The sequence below is a fragment of the Bemisia tabaci genome, chromosome 2, assembly GCF_918797505.1.
Source record: "Bemisia tabaci chromosome 2, PGI_BMITA_v3".
Classification (NCBI taxonomy): Eukaryota; Metazoa; Arthropoda; class Insecta; order Hemiptera; family Aleyrodidae; genus Bemisia; species Bemisia tabaci.
The window spans coordinates 77,909,645-77,933,300 of record NC_092794.1 but is presented as its reverse complement, the minus strand read 5'-3'; the positions used below and the strand labels follow the sequence as shown (position 1 = coordinate 77,933,300).

The following is a 23,656-nucleotide window of genomic DNA, read 5'->3' as shown; positions in this document are numbered from 1 at the left end:
TGCGGGCTTTAGGACGTTGCAGAGTTGACTCAACGAGTGTGGCCATTCTCCGACGGGCGGCCATTTTTACTGACCCGCTGACCCGCGTTCCAATGGGAGCTCAAAATACGCGACTTCGAGCTCATTTTTCGTGGTTTATTATTGTTCAAAGAAATCTGGAAGAATTCATGTGTACTTTGTACACTCTCTACGTTTCAGAAATGCAGGAAATAAGCGTTACTGAACAAGCTCACTATTTGAACAAATAAGATTGCAAAGCAATTGCTGTGATGTTAAAAAAGTATGATTAGTATTGTAAGAACAATGCTTGGGAAAATTAGCTAAAAAGCAAAGCCAAAAGACCATATGTCAAAAATAAAAAGAATAGAAAAAAAATAAAGTTGTTGTTGCAATTCATTTTTATCATAGTACTCACTTTTCCTTTTTCGCCCGATTCAAAATTTCAAATCGGGCGAAAAAGGAAAAGTGAGTGCTCTGCTGATACAATCCGATAAAGGAGGAAAATGAAACATAATCATTTTTAGCAGTTTGTAGCTTCTAATATTTGCTTCCTCCTTCAAATGTGTTCAGTGCCTCCAAGGTTCAATCAGGAACCTTCAACAAAAATTGCGCATGAAAAAGATGACGTTGAGTTACCGTGTGACGTTTACGGTAAACCAGAACCCAAAGTTACATGGTTGAAAAATGGTGAGCTAATCAACTTCAATGAATACCTACAAGTCGTACACAGGTAAGTTGTAAAAAAAGTCACTGTAACCTCTTTTCAATGGGAAAATTACCAAACCTTTCACCTTGGAAAACCCAAGTGTTCAGGAGATCTAAAAAACTGTCCATGCTCCCTATCTTTGATGGTAAAAAATTAATGATTCTTCAAGATAGCCAAAGCAAATATGTTTCTCAACACTGTGCAAACATTTTTAAAAATAATCTAGACCATTTGGGAATATGACAAAAAAATTAAAGTATGTGTTTGTGAAGTAGGGACCAACACTTTATCCTGAGGTATGTGAATTCAGAGGCAAGGTTCGAAGCCAATATTAGGCGGATTATGATTGAAGCAAGGCTCAACAAAGAGTCTTAAAGAACATCGCGCTTAAATTTACTTTGTAGAAGCCTCTACTGATCCCGCAAAATATCGTATTGCGATGTTAAGCACTTTTTCCTACCACTTATTCAGAGTGTTTTTGCACAGGGCAGGCGGTGTTACGACCATCATAGTAGTAATTAAAAAAGGCATGGCTTCATCTTAGTTTACTTTGGATCAGTCCATGGACACCTGTTTTTCGTGCAGTTTGATAGGTTCCTATCTGTGTCTACATGAGATATGTGCTCTGCTAATAAGCGTCAAGAAATGTGTAAATAAAAGAATTCTCTTGGTAACCATCTGATTGTTTTTTACTGAAATATTTTGATGGCAGATAGGAGAAATCTCAAAAATCTCATTTATACAGCTAACTGAAAACTAACAAGAATTAATATGAATAGTTTGGTTTCACTATCAATGAAATGCCCATGAATAACTGTTTCCCCTCTGACAAGGATACGTTTCAAGCTGGATTTTCCATAATTTTTTCACATTATACAGGGTGATCCAGACCACCCGTCCACTATCTTTTTCTCGAAAACGGCGGAGAATTGAGCGTCGGGACCAAAACTTTCATGCGGTAAATCGATCGTAAAGAATCGAATGAAAATATTTTCAGCCCCGGTAAATGGCTCTTTGGGGGGTTTTGGGGAGGAGCCCCCCCCCGTTTCTCGCAATTTTCAAATAGGAAGGGTATGTTTTGACTTTGGATTCGGAATCTACGCTAAAAAAATAAGAACATTTTATTCTTTGCACTTTTTCCCTAAACCCCCATTTTTTGGAGTTATGGGGCATTTTCGGGCCTTTTTGGGGCGATTTTCAATTCGATGCCGAAGCAGCCAAATTATTCAAATTTCAAAATCTAAAAATCCCCTGAGAGGAAAGGTCAATACCTTTTTATCGATGTGCCACATGACCCCTGTTGCTCCAAAATTTTGGGGGCCACGACCCTCAAAAAATTTTGGGGCTTTGGAGGGCCGTAAGTCAAAAATTTCAAATGGCAAAGGTATGTTTTGATTTCAGATTTGGATTCTACGCGAAAAGCTACGCAGAATTGATGTAGCGAATGGCCTGTTCTCTCAAATTGTTTTTTGCCTCTTATTTTCTCCAAAAATACACGGATTCTTATGGGGAAATGGGGTTCTTCAGTAACTTGGAGCAAACAGGCCTTGCGCCATATCAGTTCCACGGAACTTTTTGCGTAGAATCCAAATCTGAAATCGAAACATACCCTTGCCATTTGAAATTTTTGACTTACGGCCTTCCGAAGCCCCAAAATTTTTGGGGCGTCGTGGCCCCCAAAATTTTGGAGAACAGGGGTCTTGTGGCCCATCAATAAAAAGATATTGACCTCTCCTCTCAGGGGATTTTTAGATTTTGAAATTTGGATAATTTGGCCGCTTACAGCATCGAATTGAAAATCGCCCCAAAAAGGCCCGAAAATGCCCCATAACTCCAAAAAATGGGGGTTTAGGGAAAAAGTGCAAAGAATAAAATGTTCTTATTTTTTTACCGTAGATTCCGAATTCAAAGTCAAAACATACCCTTCCTATTTGAAAATTGCGAGAAACGGGGGGGGGGGGGGCTCCTCCCCAGAACTCCCCCAAAGGACCATTTACCGGGGCTGAAAATATTTTCATTCGATTCTTTGGGGTCAATTTACCGCATGAAAGTTTTTGTCCCGAAGCTCAATTCTCCGCCGTTTTTGAGAAAAAGATAGTGGACGGGTGGTCTGGATCACCCTGTATACTCACACTTCAATTTTTGGTGAAAAAATTGTTGAGTTCATGGATAAAAGAGGTGATGTATCTATCCCCAACCAATTGAAACCAATGATAATGATTTTAAGTAACTGAGCAACCTTCTTGTTTGTTATGTTACCCAACCTCTGACAGATTCTCCACACCGTTAGGTTAGAGGGGTGTGAATCAATAAAGAGCTTGGGTCCTAATTGGATGATTTTATAACAGTTTTGAAACTTGTCTTAAGATTCTTGCCTCCAAAAGCCAAAAAGTAATGGAAATTGGCCTAGCACATCTTTAGACATAATAATTACTTAATTTGTCATTCCTGTATTTTTTGAGTTCTTGCGATAGATGATTGCCTCTGAAAGTCAAGCTTGAATAATAACAATTTTTTTTTTTTTTTACAGGCATAATTTGAAAATATCTGGATCTTTATCTTTAGATTCCGGTATCTTTCAATGTATTGCCAAAAATGATGCTGGCAATATTCAAACTGCTGTTAAGCTGATCGTTTTAAACACAGGTAATTTAACTTTCTATCGATATGTATATTTGTTGTTTCAAAAAATGATTGTGAAATTGAGTTGGACTCGCTATGACACTGGTGTTTCTTCCTTAGTGCTGCAACAAACTATTCGTCAGATCATGACAGTCAGAAATGAACAGCGGCCAACTGGACTTCATTTTGCAATGGGTAATTACAATATCTAGTTCAGTTTAGAAAGAACGTATGCACGATTAGTATTCTTTCCCGCATAAGTGTTATTACGAATGAGTTAGAGATTGTAGTTCCTGATTGCAAAATCCAGTCCAACTTGTGTGGTACTGGTCAAAGATACAGCATGATAAGCCAAGTTCAAAGCTATTAACTTAGCACTGGTTGGAAGCAAACTTTTCTTCTCTTTAAGCCGGTTCCAGACTATGCAGCATTCGCCAAGTCTTACTTGCCAAGTACCAAATGTTTGCCAAGCCCCGCGTGGTCTTGAAGCGACTTTTAATCAGAGGTAAGTTGCTACTTTTGTGCCCGAACTTCCGAGCTGCCATTCTATTTGAGTTCTGAACTTCCGATTCGGTAAATAACGAGTCGCAATGTTGGTGCGAGATTTTGGCACCACCTCGCAAGGTGGTTCTAAATAAGGTTTGACCAATCAAAAACCAACAGATCTGATAGATTGAATCTGGTAACAACGGTGTCCACTCACGGTTCGTTTTAAAAAAATTCAATTTTTCTGATGACCACCCGCGATTTTCTTAGATAAAAGTGTCAAGGAAGGTCTCTAGATTGAGGAATTGAAAACCGCAAAATCGTAAGTGGGGCCGTTTTTTTGTAAATTCGACTTTTTCTATTTTTAAGGGTAAAATGGCGGCAAAAGCCAATGTACAGGGTGTTTCAGACCACCCGTACCAGGCCTTTTTCTCGGTTGATTTAGGTCGTACGAAGTCGGAGACCGCGGGGTTGGATAGGGAATTGACCCCAAGGAATCCGAATTTCGAGTTCCCGAAACCCCCCCACCTCCCCTTGGGGGGTAAAGGGGGGGTCACGATGCTAAAAGTCACGGTTTCCGACCGAATTGCGGATAGATCGCATCAGAATTGAAAAGCACGGAAAATTTCACGTGAAATTGACCCCTAAAAATCCAAAATCGGACCATCCAAGGCCCAAAAATGACCCCTTAAAGAGGGGGACAGTACCCCCCTCCATAATTTCTCTTTGGTCTCAAAATTGACGTAAATTCTCCAGAAAAAGACGGTTACCCAGGTAATCGACCCCGAGAAATCCAAATTTCATGGTCCCGAAGCTCCTCTAGCCCTCCTTGGAGGGTAAACGGGGGGGGCCCAATTTTAAAAATCGGGGCTCCTTTCCGAATCGCAAATTGATTGCATCCAAATTGAGGAGCAGAACACATTTACATCTTAAGTGACTCCTAAGAGTTCTAATAGGCCCCCTGAACGGCAGAAAGTAACTCCCTGAGGAGGGGGGCCTCGCCCCCGCCAAAAATTTCTCAGGATTCCTGTTTGGTCGCAAAATTGACGTCGATTCTCCAGAAAAAGACGGTTTCCTATGTAATCGACCCCGAGGACTCTAAATTTCATGTTCCCTGAGCTCCTCGGGGTCGATTAAATAGGAAACCGTCTTTTTCTGGAGAATCGACGTCAATTTTGCGACCAAACAGGAATCCTGAGAAATTTTTGGCGGGGGCGAGGCCCCCCTCCTCAGGGAGTTACCTTCTGCCGTTCAGGGGGCCTATTAGAACTCTTAGGAGTCACTTAAGATGTAAATGTGTTCTGCTCCTCAATTTGGATGCAATCAATTTGCGATTCGGAAAGGAGCCCCGATTTTTAAAATTGGGCTCCCCCCGTTTACCCTCCAAGGAGGGCTAGAGGAGCTTCGGGACCATGAAATTTGGATTTCTCGGGGTCGATTACCTGGGAAACCGTCTTTTTCTGGAGAATTTACGTCAATTTTGAGACCAAAGAGAAATTATGGAGGGGGGTACTGTCCCCCTCTTTAAGGGGTCATTTTTGGGCCTTGGATGGTCCGATTTTGGATTTTTAGGGGTCAATTTCACGTGAAATTTTCCGTGCTTTTCAATTCTGATGCGATCTATCCGCAATTCGGTCGGAAACCGTGACTTTTAGCATCGTGACCCCCCCTTTACCCCCCAAGGGGAGGTGGGGGGGTTTCGGGAACTCGAAATTCGGATTCCTTGGGGTCAATTCCCTATCCAACCCCGCGGTCTCCGACTTCGTACGACCTAAATCAACCGAGAAAAAGGCCTGGTACGGGTGGTCTGAAACACCCTGACCATCAAAACCCACCGCCATCTGGTCAAATTAAGTTAAAATTCTATGTATGTTAGTCGTTGACATGTAAATGGATGTCCTCAAAAGTTTCAAACCCTCCCTCAAAAAATTGTACCCCCTCATGCAGTTTTGCCAAGTTACGTACCCGATAATGACGCGGCTGACGGGGCGATGTAGATTTTGAATTGCGATCATCACCAAAAATCATGAAAGCACTTACCATTATACACTGTGTGGATTATTCTAGATTCAATTCGCTAATATCGTACCCAGTTGCCATATTTCAGTTTTTTAAAATTGCAAAATTTGGCCAGAAAATGTCAAATTTTTTATTTGATTAAAACCAGTAAATGCTTATTTTTCAGCGACATTATCAAAATACAGAGCTTTAATTTCTTCTGAAGGAAATTAAAGATTCATTAACTAAAAAGGTACTTTTCGTCCTGTATGCAGGTTTGCCATATAAGCAGCAACAAAAATGCCCTCCGCACAGGAGATGAATCTTGGGCGATCTAGATTTGATATGGGTGTACTCTTTTTATATACTAAGTAAGATAGGAGTTATCTTTTTTTCTCTTCACAAAATGTAAAGGAAAAATTGTTCAAATTTTACTTTTTGATTCCGAAGCAAATTCTGAGAACCTCAAAAAATCGCTCGCACAGTTAACACACGGAAATGAACATTCAAAGCTATCTCAGTCATGAACCTCTAAACTTCATTTCCCACGTTACGATATTTTTGCTGTTACTTTCAATTTTTCGAAATCTGGAACAAATAGACAAAACACGCATTTGTGAGCCCTGAAATTTTTTCTCTTTACAGCTGGACTTTAAGAGATTGGGGCTTCAATTCTTTGCGAACGTCAGGAAAATCTCTAAACGGTTTGTGTTTACTACTTACTCGTGAATTAAAAACTATTTTTCCCTCATTTTTCTTTGGATATTAAGGGGGGGGGGATCCAAATGTTACACTTTTGGTCAGGAACAATAACATCGGGAATTATTTTCGAACAAAATCCGATCGTCGATTTGTGTGTACTTATTTTCATAGATCAGCTGCGTTCCCTAATTAAAGTTCAGTGACTTTGACAACGTCTCATTTAATGTAAGAATTCTTCAATTAATAGTCTATCAATTGATATTGTCGCTGAAAAATAAGCATTTACTGGTTTTAATCAAATAAAAAATTTGACATTTTCTGGCCAAATTTTGCAATTTTAAAAAACTGAAATATGGCAACTGCGTACGATATTAGCGGATTGAATCTAAAATTATCCACACAGTGTATAATGGTAAGTGCTTTCATGATTTTTGGTGATGATCGCAATTCAAAAATCTACATCCCCCGTCAGCCGCGTCATTATCGGGTACGTAACTTGGCAAAACTGCATGAGGGGGTGCAATTCTTTGAGGAAGGGTTTGAAACTTTTGAGGATATCCATTTACATGTCAACGACTAACATACATAGAATTTTAACTTAATTTGACCAGATGGCGATGGGTTTTGATGGTCACACATTGGCTTTTGCCGCCATTTTACCCTTAAAAATAGAAAAAGTCGAATTTAAAAAAAACGGCCTCACTTACGATTTTGCGGTTTTCAATTCCTCAATCTAGCGACCTTCCTTGACACTTTTATCCAAAAAAATCGCGGGTGGTCATCAGAAAAATTAAATTTCTTTAAAACGAACTGTGCACTGGTATTGGTGATTGACGAGGCAAACCGGGACAGAACTTCCCAAGGAGATTCGGAACACTAAATAAAATTCGCTCATTATAGAACGCTAGTGGTAGTGTGGAGGTGTACATTTGTAGAAATGCTTGCCTCTGCCTGTCACTTCCCAAACCCCAAATATTTATTTTATTATTTTTATTATATTTTTTATTATCGTTATTTCTTTGTTATAATTATTTTAAGACTTTTTTCTCACTTATCATGGTGTTTAAGTATGATACTGGGCAGCGCTTAGGGTATATGCCTTTTGTCTATTATCATTTTGTTTCCTTCCTTACTTACTTAACTTAATTATAGTATAATATAAACTACTATACAAGGTAGTATTGCACTCCTTTTATTTATTTACTTTTTTTTCCTTTTTGGTTTTATTCACTGTTATACTTTAAATTTTCCATTTTCAAATGGGGGTATTCACATGCAAGAAGTTTGTTCCATCTGTCATTGGAATTGGGTCCCCCACAAAAACCTCTAATCATTTCAGGCATTGTCTTATTTTGATTAATATGCTTCTGATTTTATTTTTTAGTTTTATTATTTATCCCTCAAGTTCTAACTATGTTTTTCTTTTCTTTTCTTTTTCCTTTTTCCTTAATTTCCCTTCAACTTATTATTTCCGTTTTCTTAAAATCTGATTTTACCCTCTTGAATAACATCATAAAATGGACTGAAATATGCTATCAACTAATTCCCCTTCAAAGGCCAAGAAATTCCTGATCTCATCAGTTCTGAAAAATCCTCTTCTCTAGCTCCTATCAATCCTTCCTCATTCTCAGGTGAAGCATCAAAACCAAAACTCCAAGGTGCCTTACCTGCCCCAAGGAATTTAAGGGCTGTTACAGTGTCAAGAAGATTCGTAGTCTTACAGTGGCAACCACCTGAACACATGACAGAAGAAATTGATGGCTACGCAGTTTTCTATCGAGAACAGGGTTCCCTCAGGTAATTGTCTCTCCAAGTATTCCCTTTCATTTTTTCTGGTCTTTCAACATCTTAACTAGTTGTTAGAACAGATAGCGCTGAAATAGAATTCTTGGGTAAAATATAAGTACAGTTCCTATAAACACCTGGACTGATGCTTTGTTACAATAACTAAGCCACCCATTCAACTCATCTTTGTCTCATTTGAGAGATACAGTAAAATGCAATCAATTTAGACCCGTAGACCAGGATCAGGTTATTTGAACGAAAAATTAACCAAGTTATGGCCGTGTGAAGAAGGGATGCATGGCAACTCTCAAAGATGTTTTGGGACAAGTAACTCCACCGGAAGTATGCTGATAAAACTTTTCCGGTGCCCCTTTTCTATCAAACTTTGCTTGGCAACGTTTAACACAACTTAGCTACTCTGACTGGTTGTCATACGACTCCAACCATAACCATAGCAAAAATGAAACAAGCAGTTCCAACGCCCAAGCGTTGGAGGGCGCTTCTTTGACAAAGCATATTATTACCAACTTATGTACCCGAAGACTGACGAAGATGGAATTTAAAGTGGGATTCTTTGACCGCAAAACCTTTCAAAACTTCGGATCGACCGCGAAGATCTGAAACATTCTACAAGCATTTTGTGGTGAATCGATGATGGTGATTAATGGAAACATAAATGATGCACTGTAAATCATGCGACGGGAAAGAGCGGCGGAACCTCTAAAGCTGGTGCGTCAACGCGATCTAGCGGACAGCGGCGCGGCGCGCGTCGCGACGCCGCGAGGTAGGGCGCGCAGGTCGCGGGGGAGCGGGGCCGCGTGAAGAGGAGTTCTGCAGTGGGGTGGGGAAGCGCGGGTCGCGGGGAAGAGAGGGACCGGCCGGCCGGCCGGCGGTGACATCGGCCATGGATGAAAATATAGGCAGCGCTAATGTCTCCGCTAACTGGAGTTGGGGGTCCTTATTCATTCTCTTGGATGCTCTTGGTCCATGACATAACCTTAAACCTTTCGCTCAATGCCGCAAACAGCTGACGTGTCGATGCTGCGCCAAGAAAATGAACCAATCACAAAGTAGCACAGTAATACGTCACTAAAATGAAGAGATCACGTGACTGTTCGTAATATTTTCAAATCGATCTGAAAGTACTGCCTCGGATATAAGTATTTAAAGCATAAGGAGGCCCTAAAATACTTTAACCAGGTAATACGTCCGTGCGAGATTGTTATGCTTAAAAGTAAAACATTTCACGAAAACTTTTACGAATACCAGATGCAGAAAAAAATCCAATTTTCCCGGGTGTACCAGAATGGCGTCATTACCCATAAGGCAAAAGGGCATGTAGTATAGTACATGTTACATCGGGGGAGTCGAACGGTTGGAAAGGGCGCATCTGGTACCCAGAAGCGCCCAAAACATTGTGAATGAAATGGTTCCATGGAAATGATTGGCGCAGTCCCTGTTGTTTCATCATATGTGAGAGTCTTAAGCCGGACTTTTAAGATGTTACTCGAAACTTCCTTGACTCAAGGAACCTCCAAACATCCTCTACTCGAAACTCATTTGACTTGCAAACTTCTCGACTCGAATCCTTCTAGACTCGAAACCCTCTTAACTCGAAACTTCTTCTAAAGTTTCCTCCAGATTTCTGTCATGCAAAAAAAAAGTAAGAAAAAACCAACATGAATATGTTAGAAAAGCGTGCCGAATGACTGAAATGTTGGACACATACCTACTATTTTCATGTCATTGCTATTTGTATCAATTAGTACTTTTCTAAATTTGGGAAAAATATTGATTCATGAACGTTGAATGTAAATTAATTTTAAAGATTCCATCCAATTATTTTAACTTTAAGCTGATGTGCGGTATTAGCGCACGACCGCGATTTGCGGCGAACTCTCGTGCATCAGCTTAAAATCAAGATAATTGGACGGAATTTTAGTGCGTTTTCATCATAATTTCATGGTGGAACTAAATTTTTATCGATTTGATGGCCGAATCGGCTGCCTAAAAAGCAGGCCACTTTAGGGTGGTTCTGTGAGAAATTCCTTCCATTACACAGCCATTTTTTGGTCATGTCGAGTTGTATCACATGTCTTGATTGATTCTTCTGTATTTTTTAGTGCTGAATTCGGGATAAATATCCAAAAATTCCATCACGTCAGGATTTCCGCAAATTAAAAAATTTGGTTTTTTTGGTGGGGGGGGGGGGTCTCCAAAAAATTTAATTTTTTCTTCTTTTCAATATGACCATTGATTTTGGTCCGTAGTTTCTCTACTTAGTATGAAATAACCATTGCACTCAAGGGCAGTATGCCTCCAAGAGTGATAATTTTCTGTATTTCGTTAAATTTTATGCATTTTTAGGTGATTTTTATCCCTAAAAAATCGTTTTGCAGTCAAAATTTTTAAAAATACAAAGTCTTAGAACACAAAACATTTATTCCGTTATAACTTACTTCTATTAGTACCCACTAATCACCAGAAAAAGTAAACACAAGTTTATAATATATTAAGAAGACGGGGGCAGTGCCAAGATGTGATGAGAGCTCCACGCGGCTTGCGGCTTCTTCTCGCTGCGCGCCGCCTTGTCATAGGTGAAGAAATGGGTAGAAGAAATGGGTTTCACCAAGATATCAAAGATATGGAAAATAGATATCAGGGAAGTTGGGGTATCTCTATGATGGCTGATTACTGCTGGATGTTGCAACGTGATGAACCAAAGAAGAGTTTGAAAGCAAACATGATTATTCCAAGAAAACGCCAACGCAAGGAGTACAATTTTCTGTAAGTTAATTTCATTGATTTAATTGGGAGGGGGCGGAGCAACTTGGATGTCAAATGAGCTTATTACTGTGGGTCAGATGAAAATCATCATAATCACTCGATCATGAATCCGATGACAGTTTGCGGACGCCGCAAGTCGCGTGGAGCTCTCATTATATCTTGGCGCCGCCCCCCTGTTCCCAATATTTAGGAAACTTGTGTTTACCTTTTCTGGTGATTAGTGGGTACGAACGGAAGTAAATTATGGGGGAATAAATCTTTTCCAGTCGTATTTTTAAAAATTTTGACAAGATGGAATTTTTTGGATATTTTTCCCGAATTCAGCGCTAAAAAATACATAAGAATCAATCAAGACATGTCATGCAACTCGTCATGACCAAAAAAATGCGGGGGTGTGTTATCGGCTCTCAGGAAATCAAAATATTGCTAAAATTGGTACTATAGGTGCTCGAGTGCTTAAAATAAAAGTATTTAAGTAACTCAGGCATTAAACTATGAAGTTAATTTCTTTTCAATAATATAACGGGAATTACTACCGATGATTTAGCTATTATAACCCCAAAATACTTTTAAATCACCTTTTTTATCCAGGATCTCAACAGAATTTTTTTTGGCTTAAATGACTCGAGAGACACTGTAGTTCAAGAATCTACAGAGTTTTTGACTGTGGCAGATAAAAAAATTTAAATTCGTTCAGGCACACGGTGTATTCTATGGGGTACGGCTGTCTCTTTCCTTCCGGTCAAAATTCTAAGAAAGAAGCCCCATGCAAAAGACCAATTTTTTGTAATTTTGCCCCAATTTTCGCTCCATTACATTATTGAATTGTTTGTAAAAGTCTGAGGTGAATGATATTAATTATTATCAACATTTCTTAATTTTTCCTTTCTTTCGTTTTTTGGGATGAGAAATTGCGTTGAGTTGATATCTTTTGATTCCGAACTGTAACTTCTCTTCTATTCGGCCGATTTTTACAAATGAGGTCTCTTTTTATTTGTATTTTAATGGAGAGTAAGGAAACACTTGCAAAATAGATGGAAAACAATTTTTGTGATAATTTGGTAGATCCTGGCGTCACGGTAAATGGTTGATCGGGCGTGAAAGATCCCCCCCCCCCCCCCCCCCGGCGACGGCGGCGAGGGTCGGCCTTTTGTTCTCGTGCTCGAAACCGGACACCCAAAGCGATATCGGGAGATAACTGTAGTGGCTTAAGTGGATTTCTGTATGGTATACGGTCAGCACATGATCTAATGAGTCACGAGGCTCATCACAGATTGCACTTACAGTGCAAGACGCTAATTGGCTAAAAAGGTGTGGTGGGAAAAAAGCTCCTAAATTTGAGTCGTTCTACCGTAGAAAAGCTCATATGAGGTTCCTGTTAAATGAAATAATACGGTTTTGACAGGAAAATGTTCTCAAGGGTTTCCCCTAAGAAGTTTATTCGGTTTTTTGGTAAATTACCATCAGGGCTTGATAGTACAACAGTTTAAAGACAAAAAACGGGTGCGAGGAAAAAAATATCTGGACTGCCCGTTGAATAGCATGGGTTGATCCGTGTGCTGCACTATGGTAGAACCGAGTGATTCAAAATTGGGAGCCCTTCTGGCAAGCTTAAAAATGGCCTCCAGGTGAGTGATACTTGTTCAGCATGAAGAAGAGAACAATTAAGGGACCTATTTGGAGTAATAATGACGGGAAAGTACGTCAAATTAAAGTATAGCGACTACTTTAATAAATTCCTGGGCTGTAAGTTATTTCCGATACATCTGTTAGAGCACGCATCTGCAACCTCGGCGGCCATTCGTTGTTTTGCCATCAGGTGTGCTGTGTCAATTGACAACAATCTTTTTAAGTAATTCATCGTTTTAAAGTTATTAATTAATTTTCTCAGCAGTCTGTATGTTTCCGTCCTTTTTACAGTCCTTTTTGATCATAGTTCAAGCTTTCCCTGGACCTAAATCGTCTTTGAGGAATAACAACTATTGCTACACATTTATACGAGATTGAATGGGAAGTGAATTTCTCAATACTTAACTGAAACTTGATTAAACCTTTGCTTTCTCTTTCTTATTTTCATCATTATCATGTATCTGTATTCCATCATGAATTCTCAGTAAAACTTTTCGGAAGTGCGTGGTTTATTCTCCGGAGAAAAGTTGATGGTATAGCTACATCCAAACAACTGCCTCTCAATTAATATGTACCAAGTAGTCATGAAACCCTATTCTTTCCTCTTGCATTCATACATGTGATTCACAGCAAAGGAATATTCTCTTCTCCCAGGTAACCAATCAAACATTAATAAACTATACCCTCACTCCAGAGCGTCTTCTTCCAAAGCGCTGTGGTTAGATCGTGATTCATCGAGTCGCCAGCTGGTTTTCACAAGCGCTAATTCTAATGAGTCAATGTTGAGCACTCGACACTGTATTGAACTGATTTGTGACTTGGAGATGATATGCTTCTTCTTTTTTTAGTTACTGAACATGATTTAATATTAGTTTTCAACTTGGCCTCTGAAAGCACAAGCATTGGCTACATTAAGCGTTTTGTATTGCCGATGAAAATCAGTCTTATTTTAGTAAGCATTGTAGAGCTCGCTCAGTGTATGTTGAGACAAAAGTCTAGTATTGTTTTTGTCACCCTTTACCAATGGTGCCATCTGATAGCATTTATCATCCTGTTATTAAGTGGTGCTGATTTGGAGCTGATTTGAAAATTACTTTTGTGTCAGCATGCGATGAGCAAGCTGTAACCGCAGAAGCACAACTGACTGCCTAATCTACACCTTTGTTATCATGATGCTTTTCCTCAGGTTGGTATGTCAAGTGTTTATAATTCTTTGAAATTAAGATGTGAGTGTTTTGAACCTGACCCTAAGTTATCGAAGGGAACCCTGAATCAGAGGAATCTGTACTGAGTCATATTGGCTAATCCCTTCATGCTTCATTAATGGGGCAGTTTTAATGCTATTCTCATCAAAGTGTCAGATTCAAGAGTATCCAAGATGGTCAATGCTAGCAGCCGTGTCAGAGAGCAATCTACCTTGGTTAGTTTGTGTCTCTAGTGGCCGTCTCCTTCAAAGATCATGGTTCTCTGCTGATTTGATCTACAACAATTTGAGGAGATCATGGATTGATTGTCCACAGCTGTCAATTTCAACGCATCTCATCAGCTACTGAATCCTATTGTTCTTATACCCTCTCAACCTTCAAATCTTTTACAATATAGTGGAGAGAGTTCAATTTCTCGTGAGTATTTATGATATCATGATTCACCACTTTCATTCTTTTTGAGCAAAGTGTATTTCTATTAAGCTCCGCTGCCAACTTTGACTGGTAACATTCTTTTCGTTTGAGTACCTGCTTTGGCAAAATTACCTCCCCCTCAAGTGCCCATGTGTGTGATGAAGCCACTCATAAACTAACTGATCTCGTTCTCTCTTCTTAGTAACATTTGAGTTCCTCACTCAAGTGGAAGTATTTATACAAAAAGGAACCATACGCCATTTTCAAACTTTTCGGTGGAGAGAGTTCGACTAAAGCCAATGGCGTTTCCTCACTAATGAACCGATTTTGGTTTACCGTTGCTTGTTTGAAAGCTGAGGAGTTTCTTTAATTACGCACGTTGCCAAAATTCCAAAAAAATTACTGCCAAGCGAGGTATAGGGGATTTTGCACGTAGGTACTACTGATTCATTGCGCTATCGGGGATACTAAATTAAATCAAAAGGATGAACTATATCCACTTAATCGACGCGCGTGGCAGAGATTTGTGGAAACTTGGTGAAACTTGGCTGCGGTGGGTAGTTTTAGACAGGAAACTCGAACTTCTGGTCAAATTCCAACAATTCGAAAATCCAAGATGGCGGGTATGGCCTAAAATGCTATCTCGGCTCCTGTCCCCTCGATCTTGGTGAAACTTGGTGCCAGCGGGTATATTTGGACGGGAAACTCGAATTTCTGGTCAAATTTCGAAAATTCGAAAGTCCAAGATGACGGTCGTGACCTAAATTGCTATCTCCTATTTAAACTATCGAACACGTCTAGAATGGCCGCCAGATAGAGAACCTGCGGAGCTTGCATGGTTCGGGTTTGAAAGGCTGGAGGAAGGTGGGAGCCCAAGTATATCGAACGTCGATCTCTTCTTCTAGGGTTTAATGGCTGTATACTGCAGTGAGGAGCCTGCAGCCAACTTTAGACATATTGCGGTTAGGGATTGTTTAGCTGGTTAAAGGGAGGGGAAGTAAAAGTAAGGGCATGTGTAGTAAAATTAAAAGGAAAGCTACGGATACGGCCACCATCTTCATGCCACAAGACCCACTGTGGCGGAACCTCAATCTCCATTCCCGCTGCATCTTGCCACTGAGGATTACATGTGAAAATTTCCGTCTTTGTAAACTTAATTATTTTGAGGTGTGCATGTCAGATCAAAAAATTTGAACTCGTTCGAATGGCCTTCTATGTTCACAATACTCCGCCTCGTCGAGGTGCGTGGTTGACCTCGCAGTGTTGGATCGTGAATTCCCTTCATGTGCTGATTGCATATATATATATTAAAATCCCCGTAAATAAAAACTAATCAGGTTGATATTTACGAGTCAATGACGCGCCTCATCAACACATTGCGTTGGAGTTCACTGCTTGTTTTTTTTCTTGCATACTAACTCTCACGGAAAGAGCAGTTACCTAACAGTTTCTGTTGTCATTTTTAGCCCCGAACACCGAACTCCACACAAACGATTCAGGCATTGAGGTATTGTTTAAGGCCACATTTGCTATCTTGGATTTCAAAATTTTAACAATGAGTTTGCTCAGTAATTTTTTATTTTTGCATTTTTTGAAGTATTAAGTACGCAGAGCTCAGTGAAATTTTCTTTGATTTTTTTAAAACAATTTTAACCCACAAATAACAAGTTTGAAGTTGCGTATTCTAAGCTCCCATTTAAACTCCCGTCTCTGAGGAAGTCAAGACGGGGCCTGAGAGATCCTGCAAGTGAAGGTCACACTTTCGACCAGGCGTTCCTTCTAGTGCGCTCTAAATACTCATAAATATCTAAATACTGTTCCGATTCCAATGAAATCCCTGACAGTGATTTTAATGAAAATGGAGTGACTTCGATGGGTTTGTTCGTTCGTCTGTTTACTTCCCGTTAACCATGCACAGAAATCGATCGCGTCAGAGGAAACGCGCGGTCGATATGTGACCGTCACTCAGGGGATCTTCTAGAGGACATAATTGATTTTTCGGCGATGCGCGTTTAAATAGGAGATAGCATTTTAGGCCGTTTCCACCATCTTGGATTTTCGAAATTAGGAATTCGAGTTTCTTGTCTGAAGGTAACCCTTGGTACCAAGATTCACTAAGATCGATCGATAAGGAGCCGAGATGGCTTTTTAGGCAATGTCCATTATCTTGGATTTTTGAATTTTCAAAATTTGACCAGAAATTCGAGTTTCCCATCTGGAAGTATCTACCGGTAACAAGTTTCACCAAGATCGAGTGGACTGGAGCCGAGATAGCATTTTAGGCCATGCCAGCCATCTTGGATTTTCGAATTTTAGAAATTTGCCCCAAAGCTCGAGTTTCCCGTCCAAAACTATCCACCATAGCCAAGTTTCTCCAAGTTTCCACAAATTTCTGCCGCACGCGCGTCAATTAAGTGGATGTAGTTCTTTTTGAATGAATTTGGAATCCGGGTTAGTGTATTAAATCAAAGGGAAATACTGTAATAGGGGGGATGAAATGATCCAACGCTCGTAGCTCAGAATGGTAGATTTGATCAATATAATCGGTAAAGTGACAGGGTATACACAGGATGCACTTGGCTAAGGTGATCACTCTACTCGCTGCCTCGATATACGATGACGCGCCGCGAATATCGAGAGTATATATCTTGTAACGTCCGACCGAGCCATGACGTCGGAGGCGTGATCGCGAGATAATCGGCGCTACAAGACAGATGCTCTAAACATCAACATGCTCGCCTGAGCCTGTACTTGCGAAATCGATGGCTTTCGGACCGAATGAGCTAGAAAGCCTAATAAAGCTAGAATGCGGTCCTAGAAACGTAGGTGATATGGCCTCATTCCATTACAATACACATAGTTCCTTTTGTTTTCATTAGTTATCCCCGATTTTCTGTTTTACGATTTTTCAGGCGCTATTCCGAGGGGATGAAATTGGTTTCTTGGGGGCATATTTATATGTCAGAGTGGTGTATGTATGGAGTCTCCAGATCCGTTGAAAACTGAAAATCGGAAATTTGGTACTTGGTTCCCTTTCGTATAAATACGTCCAAATCATTATATTACAGCTCTAAGCGCGCCTAAAAATCGCCGGAAATTCATGCTAGGAATTCCTCCCCCCGCGCGACGCGCCACGCAAGCCCAACGACCGCTCTCCGCTCCCAGTGACAGCCTCCTCCCTACCCGCATGCCTTCCCCTCGCCCGGCACCGCGCCGCGCGCGTCACCCACTTCTCGGCTTTACTCCGCATCGACGTTGCCGAGTGAGTTCATCCAGTGGCCATTCTCGACTGGTTGAGAGCGCTGCGGTGTGCACCTCCGCTCGATTAAATGCTGCGATTGCTTTCGATCTCATGAAGAATTGAAGAGCGAACGTCCTCGAAAAATATACTCTCGAACTCTCTAAAAAATCGAGGGGGCGAACCCGGGCAAGCAATTTCGCGTCAAACAAAAGCGAGGCACCTCAGCCATTTCCGAAATGAATTGGAATCCGTTTAAGTCCTTTTCGTCAAAAATAAATACATAAATGAAAACAAAGGATGAAATATGTCATTTCAAAAAAGTATGCCACTGAAGATATGTTTGAAAATAGACTAGAGTTCACTGAAGTCTTTTTATGAAAATCAATAAAAATGGTGCTACTTGGGATGACCTACGTCTTTTCTAAAAAAAAAAAAACTTTACTTAGCCGTTTTAGAAGAAAAACTGGTAGTCCAGTAAATCTTTTTTGAGAAATAAAAGATTACGTAGCAAAATAATTTGAAATCACTTACGTCTATTTTAACAAAATAAGTACTATAACAGAAATGGAAGACACCTTCGTCGGCTCTAAAAAGTGTGTCACCGAAGCCATTTCCAAGATGATATCGGAGTCCACTTGCGTCCTTTTTGCAAAACATGTACGCACACAGAAACGGAGGACATAACTTACGTCATTCTAAAATAGTGTGACTCTCGAGTCATGTTTTGGGAAAAAATCTTGAGTTTACAAACGCCTTAATGGAAAAATATAAATAAAAATACATTATCGGAGGATGACTTACGTCATTTCAAAATAAAAATGTCACCGAAGCCATTTTAGAAGATGAACGAAAACGTCTTTTTTTGTCAAAATTTATAGGTTTATGAAGCATAATAGTCTGAGACTACTTACTTCTTTCTTGACGAAGTGAGTGTGTAAATGATGATGGAGGCATAATTACGTCGTTTCAAAAAAGCGTGTCACCCAAGTCATTTAATAAAATAAGGCCGGAGTTCTCTCAGGTCCTTTTAAGAAAAAATTAATAAGAATACAGCAACTCAGGATGACTGGATGAACGATCAGACAACACGGATAGAAGTAGACATCCATGATCTCAAGTCTCTCTCTAATGGGAAAAATAGCATAAGTTTTGTGTAAATTTTTTGTAAATATTTGTCGAAAAAGAAGAAAAATCAAGACAACAATTACAAATTTCCTTCTACACCTTTTTTTCTTGGCGTTTAATCATTAAAGAGTCAAAAGCAAGAAAAAAAAGAACATTAACTTCTTTGCAAGTTTCCTCAGAACTCCTTTGAGGGACGTCAGAACCTCTCTCACGAAAATCTCGAAATTTCCTCAACAAAAGTCACTTGAAGAAAATTGGAGGCGAGTCGAAACGAGGTTTGAAGTCGAGGAAGTTTCGAGTTGCGTCTTAAAATACCGACGATCCTCGAGGACACTCCAAATGTAATCGAGGCAATTTCGAGTCGAGGAAGTGTCGAGGAACGTGTTAAAATTTCGGCCTTACGTAGCTTTCCTGTGTCTTGTTTGTAAAACGTGGATAAAGACAAAGATTATCAAAAGAACTGGAGAAACGATCAAACCTTAAGAGAAGATTACAAACAAGGCACAAGAAAGAATATTTATTAATTTATTTTTAAATCTATTGTGAATCCTGTTTATATTTAACCGAAGACCTTTTTTCCTAGGAGCAACTAAGAATAATATTTTCACTTTTGACAGGGAACGAGTATCAAATATTTCTAGGCAAGAGCTGGGTAATGTGAATATAAGTGGTCTTCAACCAGATAAAACCTATGTATTCACTGTGGTTGGAGTGTCTTCGGGTAGACTTGGAGAAAGTTCTGAATCTCTGACGGTCACAACACAAAAAGAAGTGCATGTAGCTGGTCCTCCGACTCTCGTCATTGCCACTGCGGTTTCAGCTTCAGCCATTTTGGTTCAGTGGCAGGCTCCTGAGTATGCAAATGGTCCAGTCGTCAAATACCAAGTTTTCTATGTTGAGGTACATGCTGTCTTACTTTTTAAAGCATGTACAAATGGTGTTCTTTCCTGTTTAATCAACCACTAGACAAGGTGGGAATTAAAGTATTTTGATACTAGTTTCCCCCTTTAAATTTCATATAGAGCTTAACTTGAGTAACGATAATTGCTTAAATTACCTCCTTAGTAAGTTTGTAATATTTTCAGTTCGCATTGGCTGTGGGAAATTTTAATTGCCTGCTCACAAGAAAAACAGTACTCCAGATGAGTCGAATCGCTCTATACAAAGGTTGAAGAGGGCTCTTTTATCAAGCAGTGTTCCTTTTGTATCCAGTGTTGTTTAAAGTGTAAGCAACCTGCAAAAACTGAGCCAAAGTGCTAAAATTGAGGTTGTTATATTTTTATGCCGCAGAGACTATTACAGCAATGTTTAGTGCGCATTTGACTTGCATTGAATTTTGTTCTTTCATGAACACATCGAAATAAGTTCAATATCTTAGTTGGGAGTTAATTTCAGCAATTTTTGTTGCCCGGATCAAGTTCTACGCAAAATATTAAGTAGGACACTTGTATCAGAAAGTTTTAATTTGCACCTTCTCTGGCGGTTTATTAACTCATTCTTTTAATATACTTTAAGGGTAAAAACATAATGTTGGTCCTCTCTTTTGACTTGTGACATTCTCACCATTAAGACTGAATCATAATGAATGGATATCCTCATTGTACGGTTGATTTCCAGTGTCTATTTGCTGTAGTCTAATCAGAAAGCTGATTGATCATGCATGATCCATGTAAAGCACTGCATCAGAGGCAATAAATAGTCATAGTTTTTTTCCTTTTTTGGGGGAGGGGAGAAACTTAGCAACCCTACACTTTGCTAGTATTAGTATTTAAGCAACACCTAATGTTGTAAATATCAGTATCAAAACAGGCTAGTAAACTTTGGCGTTGGAGAAAGACATAGAAAGAACACAGGGGAGTGAATCTCAAAAAAGTGCGCAGTGATTGGTCAGGATTGGTCTTGCATCCGCTTTTCATTAAAAATGACAAATATGGCATTTTTTTAATTGGCATGCAGCTCTTTTAGATTAGATAAAATTAGATGGAGGATCCCACAGATGGAAACTGGAAAGAGTTGAGTAGAATTAGTTTTACTCCTGTCCCTCAGATTTTATTTCCAGGATCTCTCATTGTCCCTCAAACCAGTGTTTGTTTAAATATCTACCACTGAACACGTTTATTATTAGATGTGCTCATTTAAAGTGTATGCTCCTTTTCTTCATGCAAGATTTAACCTGTTTAATTTCTTTTTTCATCAGGAAGAAATAGCCACCGAGCATTATGTGGAAACTGAAGAAACTCGTTACGAACTCACCAACCTTGCTCCTTTTAGTGTCTACACAATTTGGGTGGCTGCTCTTAATTCAAATGGTCCAGGAATAAACTCAGTAGAAGCTCGTGTGAGAACCTATTCCAGTGCCCCAACCAAACCACCGCAAAGTGTCACAGCTAAACCATTTAGTTCATCGGTACTTATCTCTTTTGATTTTTTTTTTTTTCATCCTAAAGGAGATGAGTTTTTAGCAAACGAGAAGCTTGAATACAAATTTCCTTGAGAAACATCTTCTCTTTTTGTATCGTACCATACGTAAAAGATTTTCAGTCAGGGATTGAAATTTTGATGTATTCATAATCTAATCACATAATATATAATTATGAATGTCTATGTGAAAAGTATATGGTGTGTCTCATTTTTTTAGCAAATATAATCTGCATTTAGTAAAAGGAAGAGTGAAAGAACCTTGTAAGTAATAACAACAGATGGAAGAAACATCTTGCCTTTTTTCGTAAAGCTAGATAATTAATGCAATGGTTATTATCTAACTTTTCTCTTTTATGGTATCTAAATCTCAGGTTGTCACTATAAGTTGGGAACCGCCTCCAAGAGATGGACAAAACGGTATCATCACTGGATACAAAATTAAGTACAAAAAGGGCGACAAAAAACTTAAAGGAGAAGTAGTCGTGACAGCAGGTGACCGAAGAATGTATTCTCTTGAAGATCTTGACAGAAGCTCGGTAAGGAATATTAACTGAATCAGTATTTTTGTATGAATTTTAAGTAATTAATATGAAATTTACAAACTCGCTTTGTGGCATTATTTAGGAGGTAGGAGGACTGTACATTGCACATTGTTCTTCACAGGGACTTAGATCCAAGCCAGAGCAGTAGCTCCGCCATGGACCAAGAGAAAAAATAAAATGGTACTTCACATTTTTGTGTTTGGACCTCCTATTAGGTGTCCCATTTTTCACCATTGTTATACTGCTGGTGTTGTCCAAATGTACATTAACATAGATTTTTATACCTGTCAATTCGTAAATTAAGTCTCTTAGGTACGTACCCTCTCTTACTGTCTCTGCTCATGCAATGTATTCGCCTTCTGTGCTGCTCAAACTCACAATCAGTTGTCATCTCGAACACCAACTTCTGCGTCCCTTAGCCAGGAAAATGACATATGGGTCATTCCACGTCAACGCAACCAAGGTCGGAACCCGACCCCCTCCGATTTGGCTAAAAATTGGTATACGGGGTCTTTACACCATTCTAAGAAACTAATTTGAAGGGTTTTCCCATCCGACGCCCCGTTCGCGAGATATCGACCCCCAAAGATGGGGTGAATTTTAGTGATATTCAAAAACGCCCGTTTTAGCGATTCTCATTTTCTCGACTTCCCTCTCTTTGACTCTCCATAGCGAGACTCTGTATCTATCCATCATACTTTGAAAGAGTGTTTCTACACCAATTTTTCATGTAGATTCTGAATATGCCATCAAAATTGAGCTAAAAATTATTTAAACGGCCGTAATTTAGAGTTTTTTAAAATTTACGATTTTTTCGCCATTCAATGTTCAAACTGAATTATCTAAAAAACAGTCTCTCCGATTTTCGATATTTTTTTTATACTTCAAGCTTAGGATATATACTTTCGGTTGATATACTTTTTTCAATTGCCATCGGACGGTTAAGGGCCTAAAAAAATTCAAATAGGCCAAAAAAGGCTAAAAATTGGTAAAAAATGACGATTTTTCACATGTTAATCCAAATATTTCGCTATTGAACTCTTCAAGTATCGATATTTTTTCCCACTTTACCCTCTAACATGTATAAAATCAGACTATCAACGCTTTCCATACATGCACCGATCGATTAACGGCCTGATGGAAACCGGAAACCGACCGAAAATCCTCGAAATTGACGCAAAAAGACGATTTTTCACACCGTAACCGATACATTCCATGGATTGTAACTGCAATTTCCAATTTTCTCGATCTATTTCAACCTTAAGGTGTATACTTTCGAGTAATAAACCCTTACTATAACGTGCATCGATGGGGCACGGATCCAAACGGAAGTGAAAACCGGCCGGAAATGCTAAAAAATGACGGGAAAAGGCGATTTATTGCATAGTCAGGGGAGCATGTGTTCGAAAATTACGTCCCGTTTGCACGTTTGTGATGCAAGTTTACTCTCTTCATTTTGGTCCCTAGAATGAGAAAATCTTTGGTGGACTCTCCAATTTTGATGCCAAGGCCCCAAAAACAAGATGGCGGCCAAAATGGACGCTGAAATTGAAATTTTGGCAAAACGGCACAAAACGTCAAGAGAGGTGTCGATTCTCATGTTTTTTGGATCGTAGATTCCAGAAAAATTGTCATACAGACCCCTCGACCCACGGAAATGCCCAAAATCCAAGATGGCGGCCGATTTTGGCTCTTTAGCGGCTAAAACGTCAAATGCGGAGCAAAGAGAGGAGTAAACACACTAGATATCTGTTTTCGAGGTCACAGATTCCAAAAAAATAGGAGAAAAAATATTTCATGCCAAATGGTGCTGATTTGGACCATGGAAAGGCCGAACTCGGCAGTCATTTTGATTAGTGTGTTCGACACACGTCGTAAAACGACAAATGCGGAGCAGAGCCGTAATATAGGTAAATATGTTCACGCAATAAAACTATTGGTGATCAACATAGCATTGAGTTGGAGGATGGGCAGCAGATCAAAGGCGCACTAT

The 23,656-nt window shown here is 39.5% G+C and overlaps 2 protein-coding genes across 8 annotated transcripts in view; one reads left to right on the top strand and one right to left on the bottom strand.

Moving 5' to 3' along the window:
* The window catches only part of LOC140223884 (uncharacterized), a 526,084-nt gene that overhangs the window by 40,968 nt on the left and 461,460 nt on the right, over nucleotides 1–23,656 (bottom strand). The window lies entirely within an intron of this gene.
* fra (neogenin protein frazzled) overlaps nucleotides 1–23,656 on the top strand; it is a 184,712-nt gene that overhangs the window by 40,117 nt on the left and 120,939 nt on the right. For 6 of the 7 annotated variants that reach the window (XM_072296339.1, XM_072296334.1, XM_072296333.1 and 3 more), the window contains exons 8-13: nucleotides 571–730; nucleotides 3,237–3,352; nucleotides 8,071–8,311; nucleotides 19,318–19,600; nucleotides 20,898–21,107; nucleotides 21,493–21,657. In XM_072296339.1, the coding sequence (XP_072152440.1) occupies nucleotides 571–730; nucleotides 3,237–3,352; nucleotides 8,071–8,311; nucleotides 19,318–19,600; nucleotides 20,898–21,107; nucleotides 21,493–21,657 (1,175 nt within the window). The remainder of the gene's footprint in view (nucleotides 1–570; nucleotides 731–3,236; nucleotides 3,353–8,070; nucleotides 8,312–19,317; nucleotides 19,601–20,897; nucleotides 21,108–21,492; nucleotides 21,658–23,656) is intronic. The other variant, XM_072296338.1, reaches the window with a different exon arrangement.